The 21130-nt window shown below is 44.7% G+C and overlaps 1 protein-coding gene across 2 annotated transcripts in view; it reads right to left on the bottom strand.

The window, feature by feature from the left end:
• The window catches only part of GLRB (glycine receptor beta), a 121758-nt gene that overhangs the window by 50992 nt on the left and 49636 nt on the right, over positions 1-21130 (bottom strand). For both annotated transcript variants that reach the window (XM_040418584.1, XM_040418583.1), the window contains exons 2-3: positions 20885-21035; positions 7601-7707 (exon numbers count right to left, since the gene is read on the bottom strand). In XM_040418584.1, coding sequence (XP_040274518.1) covers positions 7601-7707; positions 20885-21006 — 229 coding nt within the window. In that variant the 5' untranslated portion in view covers positions 21007-21035. The remainder of the gene's footprint in view (positions 1-7600; positions 7708-20884; positions 21036-21130) is intronic.

The raw sequence follows: 21130 nt of genomic DNA, 5'->3' as shown, positions 1-21130 counted from the left end.
CTACATGCGCTTCTTCTGGCTGTTTGTCAATGCGTGCTCACGCATCGTTCCTTTTAAATGCTGGCGCAATCTGTTGCCGTAGAAACCGGCAAACCAGGCTGCGTCCGCACAAAGATTATACTGGAAATAGTATAGATACAAATATAAAAACAATGGCATGTATAACGTCAAGGATTATGAACAATGCAAATGATATGGCAAAAGATTCATACACAGGGTATTACAAAAAGGGGCTAAGATCATTCCTATCATTCATGCCCAGATCCCCTAAGGCATGCGTACGTACAAGGAGAGTGGAAGGGTGCCCAGGGGTTTGAGGATTTACAAACTCCCTGCACAATATGAACAGGACGATGTTTTTCTAAAAGAATGGCAAGCACTCCATATGGGCTTTTCCTTACAAATATTGGAGATGGTCCTAAACAGAGACATTAAGGAGTATGATATAACCAAAAATGAGCTTGATAAAGCACGGGCAGAATTGGAATCTAGACTATCTGAGAATCTCCTGGAATTGTTTGACAAAAAGTTGAATAAAAAGCTGACTATTACACAGGCGGAAGTCAAAGAAAGAAAAAGGGATAAGTTTGTCAGAGACAAGCATGATTATGAATCTGGCGCTGTTTTCAACTGGAACACTGGCAGGAGGTTTAACAAAAGGCAACAAAAGAGAAAAACATATCGTCGTCCAAATAACGACTATTGGACGACCGACTCCGATTCCAGTGTGTCTGATGATCCCAGCCAAGCAGTACCTGACCCCGCGAGCGAATCTTCTGACCCTTTAGGAAAAAGACCAGAAGAGGAGGGAGAAAGACCAACAAGAGGAAGAGGGATCAGGAAGTCAGGGAGGGAAAAGAAACAAGTTTCGTGGAGGAAATAGATCCCACTCCACTCCCTGATGAAAACCTAGTGATTAATTTGACAGATCGTCTATTACCACCTGGCTGCATGAAGGTTCTCAATAAAGGACTTGGCTACAGCCTTACTGAAAAATTTGATCCCGTCACCTTTGAGGTCGATCTATTCAAATCCACTCGCAAACTACATCTGCATAAGCTCTTTAGAGACACCCCGCATAAGCTACCCACCACTCAGGGGGAGTCACCACTCCACCCTGATCTTAGAGCCTTCCAGGTGTCCACTAAATTCAGCGAGGAAGAGCAAGCTTGCCTTGAGTTCCTCGCAGGAATTGAAACTGCTGATGAGTCCTCACTTGACACTCCTGTGGATCCCTTCACAGGGGGAGTCCGATCCACCTTTTGCCCCCCTATGCCCGCCGGCAGCAGCATTGACATCTTTCAGCATCAGGTTATGAGGGACATTAGAGCAGTCATTTACTCTACTGCCCAATCTAATATTAGTCCTGATGAACACAAAGCATTACAGTGGCTTCGCTCCCAGAAAGATGTCATCGTGAAACCGGCGGACAAGGGGGGTAATGTGGTTCTTATGTCCAAAAATTATTATCTTAGTGAGGCCCTTAGACAATTGGGCGATACTCATGTCTACGAAAAGATACGAGGGGATCCCTTACCCAATACCCTACGGTTGTTAAAAACCCTTGTCAACAGATATGTGGAGGTTGGCTTTCTTCCTAAAAGCATGTCGGATAAGCTTGCCCCATTGTATCCAGTCAAGCCATCCTGGTACTTTTTGCCCAAAGTTCACAAGTCGCTGAGCCATCCCCCGGGACGCCCCATTGTGGCGGGGATTGGCTCAGCGACTGAGCCGTTGTCCAAGTACTTGGACTGGCTCTTAAGACCAGCACTCGTTAGCGCTCCTGCGTACCTCAGGGATACCAATGATTTTTTATTGGCCCTGAGGGAGATATGCTGGCAACAAGATTACCAATTGGTGTCCCTCGATGTGGAAAGCCTCTACACCCGCATCCCACATGATGCGGGTGTAGAGGCGGTCCTCGACATCGTGGCGAACCTGGGCAAGAGTGATTTGTACCGTGAATTTGTTGGCGAAGCACTGAGGTTTATTTTAACTAACAATACTTTTCAGTTTGGGAGCGAGTGGTTCAGACAGAAAGTGGGCACGGCTATGGGTACCCCGGTCTCCTGTACATTTGCTAATATGTACCTTGCCAGACTAGAGGACAGGTATGTCTATTCTACCAACAATCCTTTTCTCTCAAAACTTAAGGCGTATTCACGCTTTGTAGATGATGTGTTCCTCGTCTGGCAAGGTACAGAACAGGAGTGCGGTGAATTTGTGAGTTATCTCAATAAGAATGATATGGGCATGACCTTTACCCTCAATTTTGGAGGAAGTAGGTTAGAATTCTTGGATGTGGCTGTCCTGGTGGAAGGCGACGGGTTGGTCACGGAGGGTTTCCGCAAACCCACGGCGACCAACTCCTTGCTCCACCATGACAGCTTCCATCCACAGAGTGTCAAGAAATCCGTACCTTACGGTCAATTCATTAGATTGAGACGGATCAATAGCACTGACAGTGGTTACCATAAACAGGCTCAGGATCTGAAGAAGCGATTGGTTAGGAGGGGTTATCCTGAAGAGTCATTAGAGAGGGAGATGGAACAAGTAGCACAAAACTTCACACAAGAAAGTCTTTTGAAAAGTGGTCGTGAGAAAAAGGAAAGGGTGAAAAGGGGGAATAATAGTGACAGGTTCGCATTTTCATTTAAGTATAGCCCTATGGCTGAACGCATACGCTCAGTCATTTTCAAAAACTGGGACATACTGAGAAGGGACGTAACTTTAAATGAATTAACCCAACAGAAACCCCTGATTTCCTTTAGAAGGAGCCACACCGTGAAAGATAAGCTGGTGAGGAGCAGGTTTCAACCAGACAGGAGCAAGAGCTGGCTCAATAGTAATCTTCCTAAGGGCAACTTCAGATGTGGAAGCTGCTCACTGTGCACTAGCAATTCTCAGAAAAAATGTGTAGAGTTTGCCGGCATTTCATATAGAGTCAACAGCTTTATTAATTGCCGTAGTACCTATGTAGTATACTTGCTATTGTGCACGTGTGGCCGCTTCTACATCGGAAAGACTATAAGATGCCTGTACGAACGAGTCAGGGAACATTTTAATTCCATTAGGACAGGTAAAGGATGTCCGAGACTTATAGAGCATATCAGAAGAGCTCATGACGGTGATGTCAGCTGTATCTCCTTTTCAGGTTTAGAAATAGTACCCACGCCCCCGCAAGGAGGAGACAGACATCGTCTACTCCTACAGAGAGAGGCTAGATGGGTACTACGTACGCATGCCTTAGGGGATCTGGGCATGAATGATAGGAATGATCTTAGCCCCTTTTTGTAATACCCTGTGTATGAATCTTTTGCCATATCATTTGCATTGTTCATAATCCTTGACGTTATACATGCCATTGTTTTTATATTTGTATCTATACTATTTCCAGTATAATCTTTGTGCGGACGCAGCCTGGTTTGCCGGTTTCTACGGCAACAGATTGCGCCAGCATTTAAAAGGAACGATGCGTGAGCACGCATTGACAAACAGCCAGAAGAAGCGCATGTAGCGCGAAACGGCCGCCGCTGTTCAATGCTTGCTCTGGATCTGTCCGCCCCCTGCCTCATGTGAATTTTGAAGAATAAAAGCTGTTCTATACACACGGGTGAGTGCCGCTATTTACCTTCATTTCTACATTGATTACTCCTTGTATTACATCCGTTTCGTCCAGCTGAGCACCCCCACATGTGTGTGTCCTCTTTGAGTCACGCCAGCGTTGTGCTTTGTATGCGCCCAGCCGGTACAGTGGTGCCGCTCCCTACCTTGTTTCATTCGCAGTGACATTTAAATATGCTATGATTAAGACCATACCCGGTCGAAACGCGTGAGCTATTTTACTGTAATGTTTTTCATGTGTTTACATGCGTCTAAACAAAGTGTTTAAGAGTTTTAAATTCAGCTACAGGAGCTGGATTTTTCTGAAGATGTTCTACAAGATCATTTAGAGGGATGCCACCACCTTGCCAGCTAAAAAGCACTTTTACTCGGGCAAAAAAACAAGAGGCTTTCTAGTTAATGTATATGGAGATGAATAAGACAAGGCGGAAAATAGTATGATTCGAGAAAGTGTACCTTTAACTGTAGTGCAAGAACTGGTTGCCACAGCAACCCAGATCTGTGCTAGAACATTGCCATCAGTGGATTTCAGCCCACGCAGTAACATCAAGTACACTTGCAGAGCAAATATTGCTGTACTGTATAATTTACCTCATACCTGGCCCCTTCATTGCTCTCATAGGTGTATTCACATGATAGGATTGCTGAGAAGGCTTAAACATGGTGGCAAAACTGAAGTGAAACATCTGCCGTAATTCTCAAGCAATTAACAATAGACAGGATCCTTTCCCAACATTACATTTCTATGAGATTACTGGAAGGAATTTAGGAGGGTTGCCCTATGAGATAACATCCCCCCCCCCCCTTCCCCCTTTACCAAAGAAGCTCAACAGGGATGAAGTCAAGCTGTTGGAACCCCTGGTAAACAGTCACTGCTAAGGAAGGCTGACAGAGCTTGCACTTTTATAATATTTATTGATATGTAGTATTACAGGGAACCCACATCAAATAATTGGCAAAAGCATTATAAAATTAATGCGTACCAGAGTTTAAAAAAAAAAAAAAAAAAGTTTGCATAATGACTGTGCTTCTTTGTACAATCCTAACTATAAAGGGACTGGTGTTTTTTGAGCTTCCTTAATTTATTTTCCAGCCATATTATTTCCTGTTTCAGCTGCACAGCTAGATTCATTTCACTCAGAAGCAGGGGGCGTATACCTTCTGTGAATTCTGCCGACACTGTACTGCTGTGCCGTCCTCTCTCTTAATTCCCACTATGTTGGTTTTGAGCTCTGGAGCTCACAGAACAGATAAGGAGAGGGAAATCGCACCTAAAGACAGACTTAAAGGCTCCGTAGAAGAAGTTATTTTTATCAGGAGTTCAGTTAGCTCTGACACGTACCCATTTCTTGTGAACCGTCTTCTGAGTCTCTGTTACTAGGGATGGATCTTGCTTAAAAACAGGCAGTGGACTGCAAATTGAGTGGGAGTGAGACCCCTACTGGCCACGACTTTACAGCTTTTTTTCAGGTGGATGCAGGCATATTTTTTAAATGAAGTGATTTAGAAATTTGCTAGTTACACCATTCTCTATTAAATGAAATTCTGTGAAAGTTCAGTGACTCTTTAAGCCCTTCGAAGCAAATACTGCTCTTTGCAGTGGCGTCCCAACTGAGGGACTTTCTCTACATAGTCCATATGCCGTAATAAATTGACAATATTTTTTTTTATAAAATTGTAAATTTACATAACATATAATAAGCAAAAATTACCAGTTGCTTTAATTTTTTTTATTTTTCTGCATTTTAGGAAACTAAAGCAGATTCATTTTCTATGTAACTTTGTGCATCACTCCTTATGGTCTCCAGAACTGGGACTGGAAGACTGACACACCGATACATGGCTACATTTAATTTGTGTTCAAGTTTTTTTTTTTTTTTTTTTTACCACTGGTTTCGAAGATAAAGATCCCAAAAAAATGTTTTTAACATGAAGTACCAGAGTGGGCTTTTCCATAGAGGGAATGCTAGGAGATTTTCCCAAGACTGCTCTATCATAAAAAAAATAAGCTCTGTTATGTATCTGTAAAAAATTAGAGGTGTACAGAAGTACGGTATGAGCCCACAGACTTTGTTTGGTGCTATCTGGCAAATGGCTTAGTTGGCATTTAATCATCTTCTACCATTGCCAGGTGCCTTCAAAATAATTTTTGATATTAACAGAGTGAATAAATACGAAGCTAAATCACAAGCTTTGGTATTGAAACGCAGCAATAAGGTTTTCACCTGCACATCATTAACTGGACACAAGGGCACACATGCACAATTACAGTACAACCGGCCACCTGCAGCAATATTTCTCATACTTGGAATGCTACACTGGAACGTACAGGCATCACAGATTGTATTTATTGGGTCAGTAACCATTCACCACAGAGCATCTGCCACCTACATCCCACATACAGGGTATGAAGATGCTGCAGTAAATATCAACACAATCTTTTGGTCACTTTTTTCTACGTTATATTTTTGTGCAAGCTAAACATGACATTTGGATGGAAAGATGGATGGAGACAGACAGAGAGAGATATGGAAGATCATAGGGAGACTTTATCCACTCTATAGGGAGAGTGCGGGGGACAATAGAACAATGTCCTCCCTGGTTAATAGATGAGCAATTCTGTTACACCTTGCTGCACTAATTAGGGTGAAAAAGCTGTCTAATGCTACTGCTATTGTGGTGTCCACATTGTTTTATACATACGTAATTTTATAAAACTCTTCGATTCTCTAATTAGGGTGAAATAGCATTCTAAATATTTTTTCACAAGGTTTTACACCTTGTGTTATAGATAAGGAATTTCATTAGCCCTTGATTCTGTAATTGGGGTGAAATAGCAGTCCGATACTGCTGCTTTTGGGGTGTTCACATTGTTAGCCTGTCCAAAAAAAGAGTCGCCACCTGGATTTAACTAAGCAAATAGTTATGAGCCTCCTACTGGGCGATTATCTTCCAGCTGGCAACAAGTTATTTAACCCCAACTGGTGCAATGAGTTGCTTCTCATTTCTCAAACGACCATGTCGAAAGACACATCTCGTGGTCGTGGAAAAGAAGTTAGTCTGTTTGAGAAGGGTCAAATCAGTGGCATGCATCAAGCAGAGAAAACATCTAAGGAGATTGCAGAAACTACAAAACTTGGGTTAAGAACTGTCCAACGCATTATTAAAAACTGGAAGGATAGTGGGGACCCATCGTATTCGAGGAAGAAATGTGGCAGGAGAAAAATCCTGAATGATCGTGATCGGCGATCACTTAAACGCTCCTAAGCATAGAAAAATCTGAAGTTTTAATGAATAAATTATTTTATATGCAGGCACCGGCTGTGTGCTCCCTGCATCACGGATGCGGACCCATTCACTACAGAGTGCTTCCGTGGTGTTTCTGTCCTATGTTCTATTTTTTTACGGTGCGGGCGGATCACGGACCCATTCAAGTTGAATGGGTCTCGATCCGTCCCGGCCGCCGCACGGATGCTGCCCGTGCATTGGGGACCACAAATTGCGGTCCCAGATGAATGGAACACCCGCACAACGGCTGTGTGCATGAGGCCTAACTGAGAGATGGTTCCGGGACTCATAATCAGCCGTCTTGAGCAGGTGTGCCGATGAAGCCGAGGACGGTACACCGCACTTCACTGTGCAGGCCCTGCTCACTGGACGCATAAAGTGCGGCGAAGTGATGGCATGATGCTACTGGAGTCCCAGACTCCTCTTCCAGTGAGTAACATCTTCATTAATTGTACTTTGCAGAGGCGGATGAGTTTGATAGGGACAGGTTTGGGACCCTAAACACACCCCAACTATAGGCATGCTGGTGATTTAATGGCCCCAAACTGACAGGTTCCCTTAAAACCATTACATATTTAGTAAGGCATTTCATACACCAGTGGTAATCAGAAGGGCATTTGAGTAAGATATGCCAAATTTCCTATCTCAAACACATACATACAATATTATACTAAAATATGTAACAAACCTTTGAAGTTTGGTCTTATTCTTGGGTCATAGCTGACCAACAGTCTGTTTAATATGTTGCTTGTGGAGTTTGCTGGAACCCTTGCAAGATCTTCTGCAGATAGCTGACTGTAAAAAAGAAAAAAAAAAAATGTTTAAAAAAAAAAGTGCAGTTTATATACTTCTGCACAGTGCCTTGCAAATGTATTCACCCCCTTGATGTTTTCGTGTTTTGTTACATTATAACCTGGAATCAAGGAATAGGATTTCATTTAGATTATATATAATGGACCTGACATAACAGTCCAAATTGTTACAGCGGAATGTTTAAAAAGTGAAGTGCATATGTATTCACCCCCTTTGCTACGAACCTCCTTAATAAGGCCTGGTCTATCCAACTAACTTCAGAAGTAACATCATTGGTTGAATAGGTTTTCCCTGTGTTCAATCACAATGTCACATGATCTATCACATGACGAGGTGTATTCATACTCGCAAGTCTGCAACACCACTAAGCAAGCAATAAGAATACCAATCAGCTTTCTAGAGAGGTCAGAGACAGCATTGTGGGGGAGTACTGAACCGTTAGGTTATTAAAAATATCCCAAACTTTGAACATCCATTAAATCCACTATAACAAAATGGAAAAAAATATGTGTGACGAAACCGACCTCGCCACTGGGTGGTGGGGAAGCCGGGCTACCAGCCTCTTGCCCCAGGATTATGGGCCCTCTCATCAGCCAGGCTTCCTTTGTTCACAAAGGACTTTTACAAACTTTTGAACCCCTGGTCTAATTCGTGCCATTTTGGGATATGTTAAATGTCTATGTGTACTGTAAAGGGTGGGACATTGTATATTTGAGTAGTGATGTCTGTCCTATTGTCTCCACGTGTGTATTGGCGATTTCCCTTTGTCCTAAGAGATAATTGACTTACTCCTCGGTTGTCTCCAGGACAGAAGACACTGTGTATTCTCCTGCCTGTGATACAATTACAGTTGCAAGAAAAAGTATGTGAACCCTTTGGAATGATATGGATTTCTGCACAAATTGGTCATAAAATGTGATCTGATCTTCATCTAAGTCACAACAATAGACAATCACAGTCTGCTTAAACTAATAACACACAAATAATTAAATGTTACCATGTTTTTATTGAACACACCATGTAAACATTCACAATGCAGGTGGAAAAAGTATGTGAACCCCTAGACTAATGACATCTCCAAGAGCTAATTGGAGTGAGGTGTCAGCCAACTGGAGTCCAATTAATGAGATGAGATTGGAGGTGTTGGTTACAGCTACCCTGCCCTATAAAAAACACACACCAGTTCTGGGTTTGCTTTTCACAAGAAGCATTGCCTGATGTAAATGATGCCTCGCACAAAAGAGCTCTCAGAAGACCTACGATTAAGAATTGCTGACTTGCATAAAGCTGGAAAGGGTTATAAAAGTATCTCCAAAAGCCTTGCTGTTCATCAGTCCACGGTAAGACAAATGGTCTATAAATGGAGAAAGTTCAGCACTGCTGCTACTCTCCCTAGGAGTGGCCGTCCTGTAAAGATGACTGCAAGAGCACAGCGCAGACTGCTCAATGAGGTGAAGAAGAATCCTAGAGTGTCAGCTAAAGACTTACAAAAGTCTCTGGCATATGCTAACATCCCTGTTAGCGAATCTACGATACGTAAAACACTAAACAAGAATGGATTTCATGGGAGGATACCACAGAGGAAGCCACTGCTGTCCAAAAAAAAGATTGCTGCACGTTTACAGTTGGCACAAGAACACCTGGATGTTCCACAGCAGTAATATATTGGCAAAATATTCTGTGGACAGATGAAACCAAAGTTGAGTTGTTTGGAAGAAACACACAACACTATGTGTGGAGAAAAAGAGGCACAGCACACCAACATGAAAACCTCATCCCAACTGTGAAGTATGGTGGTGGGGGCATCATGGTTTGGGGCTGCTTTGCTATGTCAGCGCCTGGACGGATTGCTATCATCAAAGGAAAAATGAATTCCCAAGTTTATCAAGACATTTTACAGGAGAACTTAAGGCCATCTGTCCACCAGCTGAAGCTCAACAGAAGATGGGTGTTGCAACAGGACAATGACCCAAAGCATAGAAGTAAATCAACAACAGAATGGCTTAGGGCTCTTTCACACTTGCGTTCTTGTCTTCCGGCATAGAGTTCCGTCGTCGGGGCTCTATGCCGGAAGAATCCTGATCAGGATTATCCTAATGCATTCTGAATGGAGAGAAATCCGTTCAGGATGCATCAGGATGTCTTCAGTTCCGGAACGGAACGTTTTTTGGCCGGAGAAAATACCGCAGCATGCTGCGCTTTTTGCTCCGGCCAAAAATCCGGAACACTTGCCGCAAGGCCGGATCCGGAATTAATGCCCATTGAAAGGCATTGATCCGGATCCGGCCTTAAGCTAAACGTTGTTTCGGCGCATTGCCGGAGCCGACATTTAGCTTTTTCAGAGTGGTTACCATGGCTGCCGGGACGCTAAAGTCCTGGCAGCCATGGTAAAGTGTAGCGGGGAGCGGGGGAGCAGCATACTTACCGTCCGTGCGGCTCCCCGGGCGCTCCAGAGTGACTTCAGGGCGCCCCAAGCGCATGGATCATGTGATCACATGGATCACGTCATCCATGCGCATGGGGCGCTCTGACGTCACTCTGGAGCGCCCCGGGAGCCGCACGGACTGTAAGTATACTGCTCCCCCGCTCCCCGCTCCTACTATGGCAACCAAGACTTTAATAGCGTCCTGGGTGCCATAGTAACACTGAACGCATTTGGAAGACGGTTCCGTCTTCAAATGCTTTCAGTACACTTGCGTTTTTCCGGATCCGGCGTGTAATTCCGGCAAGTGGAGTACACGCCGGATCCGGACAACGCAAGTGTGAAAGAGGCCTAAAACAGAAGAAAATACGCCTTCTGGAGTGGCCCAGTCAGAGTCCTGACCTCAACCCGATTGAGATGCTGTGTCATGACCTCAAGAAAGTGATTCACACCAGACATCCCAAGAATAATGCTGAACTGAAACAGTTCTGTAAAGAGGAATGGTCAAGAATTACTCCCGACCGTTGTGCACGTCTGATCTGCAAATACAGGAAACGTTTGGTTGAAGTTATTGCTGCCAAAGGAGGTTCAACCAGTTATTAAATCCAAGGGTTCACATACTTTTTCCACCTGCACTAAGAATGTTTACATGAATGTGTTCAATAAAACATGGTAACATTGAATTATTTGTGTGTTATTAGTTTAAGCAGACTGTGATTGTCTATTGTTGTGACTTAGATGAAGATCAGATCACATTTTATGACCAATTTGTGCAGAAATCCATATCATCAAAGGGTTCACAAACTTTTTCTTGCAACTGTACATTAACCCATTGTGTAGGGTAATTGTATCACAGGCAGAGGGGAGGATTTTGTGTGGGAGTGTCTGAGTGTATTGTTCGTGTTTATTGGTTGCTTTTACAAAACCCTGTGGGTGGTAACCTTGTTGGAATATGTGTATAAGTCAATGCTTGTGTGTTCAATAAAGAGTTCCTGTTTTACCCTTCATCATGTTGAGGCTGGTGTTTGGGTAACTGATCAACACTGGGGATTGCTATACGCTGAAGATTTTCTATACTCCCCTGGCTATACTATTAGCTCTTGTGAGAGCTGTTCCTGCTCTCTGGATTTAGGAGAGGTTCACCCACTGGAGCCTGGAGCCTTGTCGTAGGCCCAGGGTGGGTAGGAGACGGTGAGACCTCAACCAAGCTTCGGCAGTTTGTGGGGTCTGCAGTGCTTACGGTGTCAAGTGGAGTGCTTGGAGTACTCGGGAAGCACTAGGAGCATCCATCGACGGAGGTACCCGGTCGGGGTGCCAGGAGATCTGTTACATTGGTGGCAAGCAGTGGGATGGCGTCCTAGCGAGAGGAGAAGCAGCTCGGAGACACTGTTCGTGGATTGACAAAATTGAGGGCAACGCTAGTATCCGTACAGCTCCCCTGGCTATAGCAGCAGGATGGAACCAGCAGTGGCATACGATGAGGAAGACCTGGATGGCCGGGATGCATTAAGGAAAGGCATCCGGTACCAGGCCCTGGGTAATGTACAATACCAGCGAGGTGAGAGTCTCCCCAGTGGAGAGCAGCGATTGCAGAAGCAAGTGGCCCTGCGGATGCCCTTCCTGGGAGAGCAGCCCCTGGAGGAATGGGTGAAGGAACTAGAGCACCGGGTATGGCAGGAGCTATGTTTGGAGGAGGCCTACCAGGCGCTCTGGTGGTATATGGCACAGTATATACCCTGGACAGCTGAGCATGACAAGCCAGAGGGAGAGGAGTCTGATGGTCCTGGCTTGTTATGGGAGTCCTTTGCAGAGCCTGACTTCGGGAGCCCTGCACAGTCCAGACTTCAGAACATTTTCTACGAGAGGGAGGCTAGACAGGATTGGGATGACCCCCACGAGGTAGAGAAAGACCTGGCTCACCTAGCAACCCTGGAGTGGGAACTGGAGCAGGACTACCGAGATCTCTTCCACTCCATTGGGAAGGCTCAGCAGGACAGCAAGAAGTCAGACCCAGGTCCAGAGCCCTTCAGCTGGGAGGATATTGTGGTTTACTGAGAAGAACCCCAGGTGGCCAGTGGAGATGGAACTAAGGTCTCTCCACTGCTCCTGCAGGGAATTGGGAGCCCAGTCTCCATTCCCCAGCGGCAGGCTGAGTTACAGGGGGCAGAGACAGTCGGTCCTGTCCCCCAGCGGCAATGGGAGTTATTGGGAATTGGGAGCCCAGTCTCCATTCCCCAGCGGCCGTGTGATATGCAGGGAATTGGGGGCCCAGTATCCATTCCCCAGCGGCAGTGTGATCTACAAGGAATTGGGCGCACAGTCTCCATCCCCCAGCGGCAGTTTAACGCACCAGGGGGAGACAATAAGCCCCACAACAGTGCAGATGGGACCATGGTCTCTGCACTCACAGCACAGGGGGTAGGGACAGTTGGTCCTGTCCCCCAGCAACAGGGCGGTTTAGCCAAAGGGGAGACAGTTGGTCTCCCCCCACAGCAGCATAGTGGTCTATCTAAAGGGGAGACAGTCGGTCTCTCCCTACAACAGCAGAGCGGTGTATCTAAAGGGGAGACAGTCGATCTCCCCCTCCAACAACCAGGTTACAACCAGGCTTCTTCCATAGTAGCGCTGGCACCAGGGCAAAGTACCGCTGGTCTCTGCCCACTCAGCAACCCACCAAGGCAGTCTACCAGTCCCCCACACAGCCGTGGTGAGGCACATGGACAGGTTTATCCCTTGCTCAGGTGTATTAACCATTTATTGTGGGTGTGCTGTACTGCTGTTTCTGTTTTGTGGGTGGGCTGCTGGACTAACAAGGGCACTGACCGGCAGAAGGTCAGATACCCTGTTAGTCTGTTTGGAAAAGGGGAGAAATGTGACAAAACGAACCTCGCCACTGGGTGGTGGAGAAGCCTGGCTACCAGCCTCTTGCCCCAGGATTATGGGCCCTCTCATCAGCCAGGCTTCCTTTGTTCACAAAGGACTTTTACTAACTTTTGAACCCCTGGTCTAATTCGTGCCATTTTGGGATATGTTAAATGTCTATGTGTACTGTAAAGGGTGGGACATTGTATATTTGAGTAGTGATATCTGTCCTATTGTCTCCACGTGTGTATTGGCGGTTTCCCTTTGTCCTGAGAGATATTGACTTACTCCTCGGTTGTCTCCAGGACAGAAGACATTGTGTACTCTCCTGCCTGTGATACAATTACATCAACCCATTGTGTAAGGTAATCGTATCACAGGCAGAGGGGAGGATTTTGTGTGGGAGTGTCTGAATGTATTGTACGTGTTTATTGGTTGTTTTTACAAAACCCTGTGGGTGGTAACCTTGTTGGAAAATGTGTATAAGTCAATGCTTGTGTGTTCAATAAAGAGTTCCCGTTTTACCCTTCATCATGTTGAGGCTGGTGTTTGCTATGCGTGAGTTGAACGCATTGCACCCGCACTGAATCCCGACCCATTCATTTCTATGGGGCTGTTCACATGAGCGGTGATTTTCACGCATCACTTGTGCGTTGCGGGAAAATTGCAGCATGCTCTATATTCTGCGTTTTTCACGCAACGCTGGCCGCATTGAAGTGAATGGGGTTGCGTGAAAATCGCAAGCATCCGCAAGCAAGTGCAGATGCGGTGCGATTTTCACGCACGGTTGCTAGGAGACGATCGGGATGGAGACCTGATCATTATTATTTTCCCTTATAACATGGTTATAAGGGAAAATAATAGCATTCTGAATACAGAATGCATAGTAAAATAGCGCTGGAGGGGTTAAAAAAAATAAAACATTATTTGACTCACCTTAATCCACTTGATCGCGCAGCCCGGCAAGTGGATTAAGGCGAGTTAAATCATTTTTTATTTTTTTTAACCCCTCCAGCGCTATTTTACTATGCATTCTGTATTCAGAATGCTATTATTTTTCCTTATATCCATGTTATAAGGGAAAATAATACAATCTACAGAACACCGATCAAAAGCCCGAACTTCTGTGAAGAAGTTCGTGTTTGGGTACCAAACATGCGCGATTTTTCTCACGCGAGTGCAAAACGCATTACAATGTTTTGCACTCGCACAGAAAAATCGCGCATGTTCCCGCAACGTACCCGCACCTTTTCCCGCAAAGCCCGTCTGAAAGAGGCTTTTCATCTTTGCAACAGCCCAAGATATGCCCTGAAAAAGTACCCTGGAGAAGTGGATTCGCCTGTCAATATTTTGCAGGCTATTTATTTAAAGTCACAGAGCAGTTGATGAATGAGGTGAGGTGTCTTTGTATTGGTTTGGTCTCTGGTGGTTCAATTTCAATTAGACTGCTCTAATTAGTATGCGCCTGAAAAAAGCTGCAAATGTGCTGTGAAAAGTCGCATTTCTTCCTGAAAGTGCAACTTTTAATGCAAAAATAGTTGCACTTTAAAACTGATAAATAAAAATAAACGAACCCTGGAGTGGAGTGTTAGACTGTTTTTGGAGCACATTTTAGTCATAAAACAGGTGCATCATAAATCGATCGATTAGAACAATTAGTCTAAAGCCTCATGCACACGTCCGTGGAAAACGGACCGTGTGATACCGGCCTGGATTTCTTCTGAGTGCAGGAGCGCACAGCGTCATTGGTTGCTATGACGCTGTGCGCTTCCTGCTGCCGCCGCAGTACAGTGGTACACTGGTATAGATCATACCAGTGTATTACTGTACTGCGTCATAGCAACCAATGATGCCGTGCGCTCCTGCACTCAGAAGAAATCCAGGCCGATATCACACGGTCCGTTTTCCACGGACGTGTGCATGAGGCTTAAAACTTTAAAATTGTCCAACAAGGTTCAAATGCCTCTAAGGCTACTTTTACACTTGCGTTTTTAATTCCGGTATTGAGAATCTCAATAACTTAATTAAGCGGATCCTTTTTGATTTTGCACATTAGGATGCATCCGTTCCGTTAGGATGCGGTTGTGTGAAATCAAAACGGAAAAAACGGATCAGTCACTAAATACATTGAAAGTCAGTGGGTGATGGATCCAGTTTTTTAGGAGCCATTGACTTACAAATGTTTTCAGTGCCGGATCAATTTTTTCCCGTTTTTATGATCAAACACAAAACTGTAGCTTGCAGCGGTTTTGTGTCCGGTCACAAAACGCAATGCTGCCGGAACAGAAGACATCCTGATGCAGCCTCAACGGATCTCTTTCCATTCAGAATGCATGAGGACCAAATGGAATAGTTTTCTTCCAGTATTGAGATCTTCTACCGGATCTCAATACCGGAAAACAACGCAAGTGTGAAAGTAGCCTGAAACAGGTGCAATTTCAGTAGGAAATGCACCTAAAAAAATAGACTGTCTAAGGGTACTTCCACACTAGTGTTAGAGGATTCCGGCAGGCAGTTTCGTTGCCCGAACTGCCTGCCGGATCCGGAAATCTGTGTGCAAACAGATAGCATTTGTTTCCGGATCCGTCTGACAAATGCATTGAAATACCGGATCTATCTCTCCGGTGTCATCGGGAAAAACTGATCCTTTTTTTTTTTTTTTTGCATTTTTAAAGGTCTGCGCATGCGCAGACAGGGAAACCGGGTCCGTATTTCTGGAACAGTTGGTACCGGATCCGGCATTAATACATTTCAATGGAAATTAATGCTGGATGCGGCAAGTGTTCCGGAATTTTGGCCGGAGAAAATACCGCAGCATGCTGCGGTATATTCTCAGGCCAAATACCGTAAAAGTGACTGAACTGAAGACATCCTGATGCATGCTGAACGGAATGCATTAGGAGGATAAAACTAAAGCGTTTTTTTCCGGTATTGAGCCCCTAGGGCGGAACTCAATACCGGAAAACTAACACTAGTGTGAAAGTACCCTAAAACATACATTTTTTGGGGACCAAATAAAGGTGCAAACACTATAATATATCTGCCCCTATATTGAAGGCATTTTTCTGTAGGCTCTATATACTGGTGTAACAGTCTCTAGGCACAGGGCTCTGATGCGAGTATGAGCTCTCAAAAAATGAATTTAAAGGGAGTCTGTCAGCAGTTCTGACCATGCAAAGATGCCGACAGTGCTAGCTAATGGCTAGGGAGAACAGTACAAACCTATATAATACCCCAGAGTTGGGGGTATTACTATTTTGTACTTGTTTACTATATTTTACATATTTCTTATGCAATGTGAATGTAATAATATGTTATGCACTTGGTCCACCAGCAGATGGGGTATGGTTGGCAATGTTTGGTAATAAGAATGGAACTTACCATTCCGTTCCTCCCCTCTTGGTAGGAGTGGGCAGGTTCGATTTCCTGCCAAGGGTGAGCCTGAGCTAGAGAGAGTCAGTCTAAAGATGTAGAGTGAGGGGGAAAATGTGATCCATCTTCCGCTCCTCTGAGCTAGGAGGCCCCCAGAGGCAGCTCATCTGTGAGGACTACTACTCCAGAGAGCCTATAGGGTCCTAGGAAGCTACGGCGTATTCGTCAGCAGAGTTATCAGGCATCCGAGCCATCAAGACTCAGCTGCAAAAGTGGTGGGAAACACGTTAAGACACCATCATGAGAGTCAGGACAGGCCTAGCTAGAGGCTTGCATCATACAGAGGACACCTGCAGTCACAGGTGCCAGAGTAAAGCCATCGGGAGGGAATCCAGAGAGAGACAGTGTCATCTAGGAAGTTTCTGAGTGTCATCCATGCAGCATTGCCAGCCACCATACCCCCTCATATGGGAGGAGAGAACTCTGCACTAGCTGATGATAAGACTCCATTCACACGTTCGCAATTTCGTTTGCGGACCCATTCATTTCTATGGGGCCGCATGATGTGCGGCCCGGATCTGGAAATGCGGACACGCACTTCGTGGGTCCGCAATTCCGATCCCAAAAAAATAGAACATGTCCTATTCTTGTCCGCAATAGGCATTTTCTATTAAGTGCCGGCGATGTGCGGTCTGCAAAATGCGGAATGCACACTGCTGGTGTCTGTGTTTTGCGGATCCGCAAAACACACACGGACGTCTGATAGGAGCCTAAATGTGCTGCTATCAGTTTTTGTACTCAGCAAAACAAAACTTTATTTGTTCAATCATCTCTGCCTGGTTCCTTTCGTTATCATCTCTTTCACTGCATCGAACCCCAGGGAGTGACGGCCTGAGGTAGGACAACTACACTACATCAGGGCCACTACCACTCCCATCCTCTACATTGGCTCCCACGGGGGCTCGCTGCACATACCTTTTCATGGAGCTTTTAGCATCAGGACTTGTGTGCATATGCATTTGCAAGCGCATTGGAGGCGGGGCTTCACTGTAAAGTGCTCTTTGCACTCAGCTGCTTCACAGCCCCTCCCATCTTGTCCGAGTGACAGCTTTAGTGGTCTCCTGTTTGGATGCTACAGCAGAGGGGAGGGGTCATGCAGCTGCTCTTCCCAGTGAAGCACTGCCTCCTGGGCACTTGCAGGAGCTGAATCTTGGAGAATAAACTTCATATACACACTGCTCCTAGAAATGAAGACTTCACAAACACAAAGTATGTTTGCACTGCTCTCCCCTGTCAGAGCCTGCCTAGTGCTGCGAACAGCTTAGCCTGGTCAAAAGTGCTGACAAGCTCACTTAAATATGTATATTTTGCCCAAAAATGATATGTCAATAAGAAAAAGAAAGCTTGCAATGCCTGTTGTGTCTCATAGAATAGGTTTTCTTCTTCATCTTAATGTGAGTAACCATGAGCTGGAAATACATTCAAGTACAATTGTCATATTTAAGGAGACAGAGTTCCTAGCCAATTAGTTCTCTAAGCTCTAATTAGATTTGCATGCTTCAGAAACATTGCCAAACCGCTGATCCATGGAGGGATAGTCACCTGCAGGTAATTTCTTCATGCACAGCAGGTTTCTTGTATAAAGCAAACATGACTGGTTCTATAGACTTGGCTCGAACACAGGAAAACCACAGAGCTGCATTGTTGCCGGACAAGCCTGAACTGTGCAGCGAGAAAGGGCCATTCCTTAGGAATCAATACGCGCTCGGAGGCTTTGTTCAGCAGAACAGCAGGAAAAATAGTGCTGCGCTGCAAAACGCATTAAAAAAACATTTTAATTACACACCTTTCATGCTTGCCCATTCTGCGCTTGGCACAGTGACAGCACCAAGTGTTGCTTGCGGCAGGGAAGAGTTAGCCCATTTTTACTTTTAGATGTAAAATTAAAGCAGAGCAACTTGGTAATAACTGTAAGGCTGGGGCCATACCTAGAAATTTCTCCCAGCCCTCCCAAAGCCATAACTTTTTATTTTTTCATTTACATAGCCATATGAGGGCTTGTTTTTTGTGGGACAAGATGCATTTTCTAATGGCACTATTTGCGGTTGCATACAATGGGGTGGTGTAGTGGGAAAAAATTACAAATGGGATGAAATTGGAAAAGAAAATACAATCCAGCAACAGTTTTTTGGGTTTTGTTTTGACGGTTGTCCCTAAACGGTAAAACTGACCAGGTCAGGTCAGTACGAATCCAGCAATACCACATATGTATATTTTTTTTTGCGTTTTTAGGCCTTATGCACACGGCTGTTGTGCGGCCGTTCCGTGCATTGGGTGCGGAGGGACGGACAGAAACACCACGGAAACACTCCGCACCGCAGCTCCGGATTTTGTACCCATTCAATTGATAGGGTCCGCATCCATGATGCGGGGAGCACGTGGCCGATGCCACAGCCGTGTGCATGAGGCCTTATATTGAAAAAAATATTGAATTTTTTTTTTCTTTTACTCACCATATAACTTTTTTGTAGTTATGTATACGGAGCTGTGAGAGGGCTAATTTTTTGCGGTCCAATCTGTACTTTTCAGTGATACCATTTTTAATCAAATTTTTCGTAGGAGGAAAAGCGCCCAAAAAACGTTGAGTCAGCCATTTAGACTTTTTTCTTTCGTTTTGCAGTTTTCCTTATGCGATAAATATTTTTATATTTTAATAGTACAGGCGTTTTTTCGCATGTCGATACCAATGATGTGTATTTTTATTTTGTTAATTTTTTTTTAAAACAGGCATGTCAGGAGTGGTGAAAGGTCCTCTTTAAGATAACCACTAAAACATGTAAAAATCTTATGTCAAAGCGTCAAAGGTGTTCATCATTCATTTGATTATTCTTTCAGTTAAAGGCATCCTCAGGTTTCATAAAGATTTTTTAATCTGCCCAGAGAACCCTAAACACTGCTTATGTTTGCCCCAGATATCCGTTTTTCATATCAGCACTTTCCTTCACCTTTTCTCAGCTTTACTGCATGCTGGCAGTGGCTGACCGCCGATGTCCCCCTACTCACCACCGCGGTCCTTGCAGGTGTTGTCCTTTCTGGAATCCACTCCTTCCAGCCTGTTCCCTCTAGCACCTTGTTAAGAGCAGGCGCATGTCACTTCCTGTGAACATTTTGCACATGTGACCTGTGTGACCAATCCCAGCCGTCCAGCCCTCTTCCCAGGTGCCTGAGCATCAAAGCTCCTTGTGTTTTGCAAAGGTTGCTGTTGTTTGTGCGTGTGTTTTTGCATTCCTGACCTGTGCTTGGATTCTGGACTTTGCTTCCTGTTTGATCCTTATCTGCACTGTCTCGTCTCTCCTGTTGCTGACCTGGATTGCTTATCCTGTACCTCAGCCGCCTGCCCTAACCCATTGCTTGTTTGACTTCGTCTCTGCCTCATCTTTCGGTCCTGCACTGTTGCTCCTGGTTATGACTCGGCCTGTTGGCTACGACAGTACCTCTGATACCTTGCTCTGGTCCCCCCTGGACCATCTGCTTTGTGTGCCAACCCACCTCAAGAGGTAGTGGACCTGGTGTTCCCCTCAGGAAAGCCTATCCCCACCATTAGGGGTACTGGAAAGAACTAGGCGTTCACTTAGAAAAAGCCCTTAGAGGAGGTTGGTCATGTGGCACAGTGGGTTCACACCTGCTGGTTTGTGACAGGCAAGATGTTTACAAGCAGAACTTCCTGTTTTTTTTTTTTTTTTTCAGCTTCCTGATGGGTTCTCTAACTAAGTCCAGAAGGAATGTGGTGAAAACAGGACATTCTGCATGTCAACATCCTGCCAGAATACAGTAAAACTGGGAAAGGCGGAAGGAAAGTTCGGACATGAAAAACACGTATATGGGGCAAAAATATGCAGTATCTGGGGTACTCTGAGCAGATAAAAATTTAGGCTACTTTCACACTGGCGTTTTGGCTTTCTGTTTGTGAGATCCTTTCAGGGCTCTTACAAGCGGTCCAAAACGGATCAGTTTTGCCCTAATGCATTCTGAATGGAAAAGGATCCGCTCAGAATGCATCAGTTTGCCTCCGTTCCGCTTTGAAGGCGGATACCAAAACGCTGCTTGCAAATGGATCCTTCTGACACAGAATGTAAGTCAATGGGGACGGATCCGTTTTCTATGACACAATCTGGCACAATAGAAAACGGATCCGTCCTCCATTGACTTTCAATGGTGTTTAAGACGGCTCCGTCTTGGCTATGTTAAAGATAATACAAACGGATCCGTTCTGAACGGTTGTATTATCGGTGCGGATCCATCTATGCAGATCCATGACGGATCTGCACCAAACGCGAGTGTGAAAGTAGCCTTAGTTAGTAAAATTAATTCACGGTAAAATAACATAGGATTAAAAAAAAACTGAATAATGTAGCATTACTTTTACTATTAATATATTAAAGATTTAGCTATAGTACTTAATAATACATGACAATTAATAATACAATATGAAAAGTGACATACGATGGGCAGAGATGCTGCTTCTTTTTTCCCTTTCCTTTCTTTGAGGACTTCTCTTTAGAATGCACTCCATCCAACCATAAGGAAAATATGAGAAAAGCCAAAATCCCCAGTATGAACTTCATCTCGATACATTAACTTCACAGCAACAGACCTGTAAAATAAAACCCTTTTTTCAGCCCATAAAAAGTGAATACATCACTGCTTGCAAGAAAGAAACATAGAGAACAAGATAAGATTGGATTCTTT

The sequence above is a fragment of the Bufo bufo genome, chromosome 2 (assembly GCF_905171765.1).
Source record: "Bufo bufo chromosome 2, aBufBuf1.1, whole genome shotgun sequence".
Taxonomy (NCBI): Eukaryota; Metazoa; Chordata; class Amphibia; order Anura; family Bufonidae; genus Bufo; species Bufo bufo.
The sequence above is the reverse complement of the archived record's forward strand: the minus strand, read 5'-3'. Positions and strand labels throughout refer to the sequence as shown.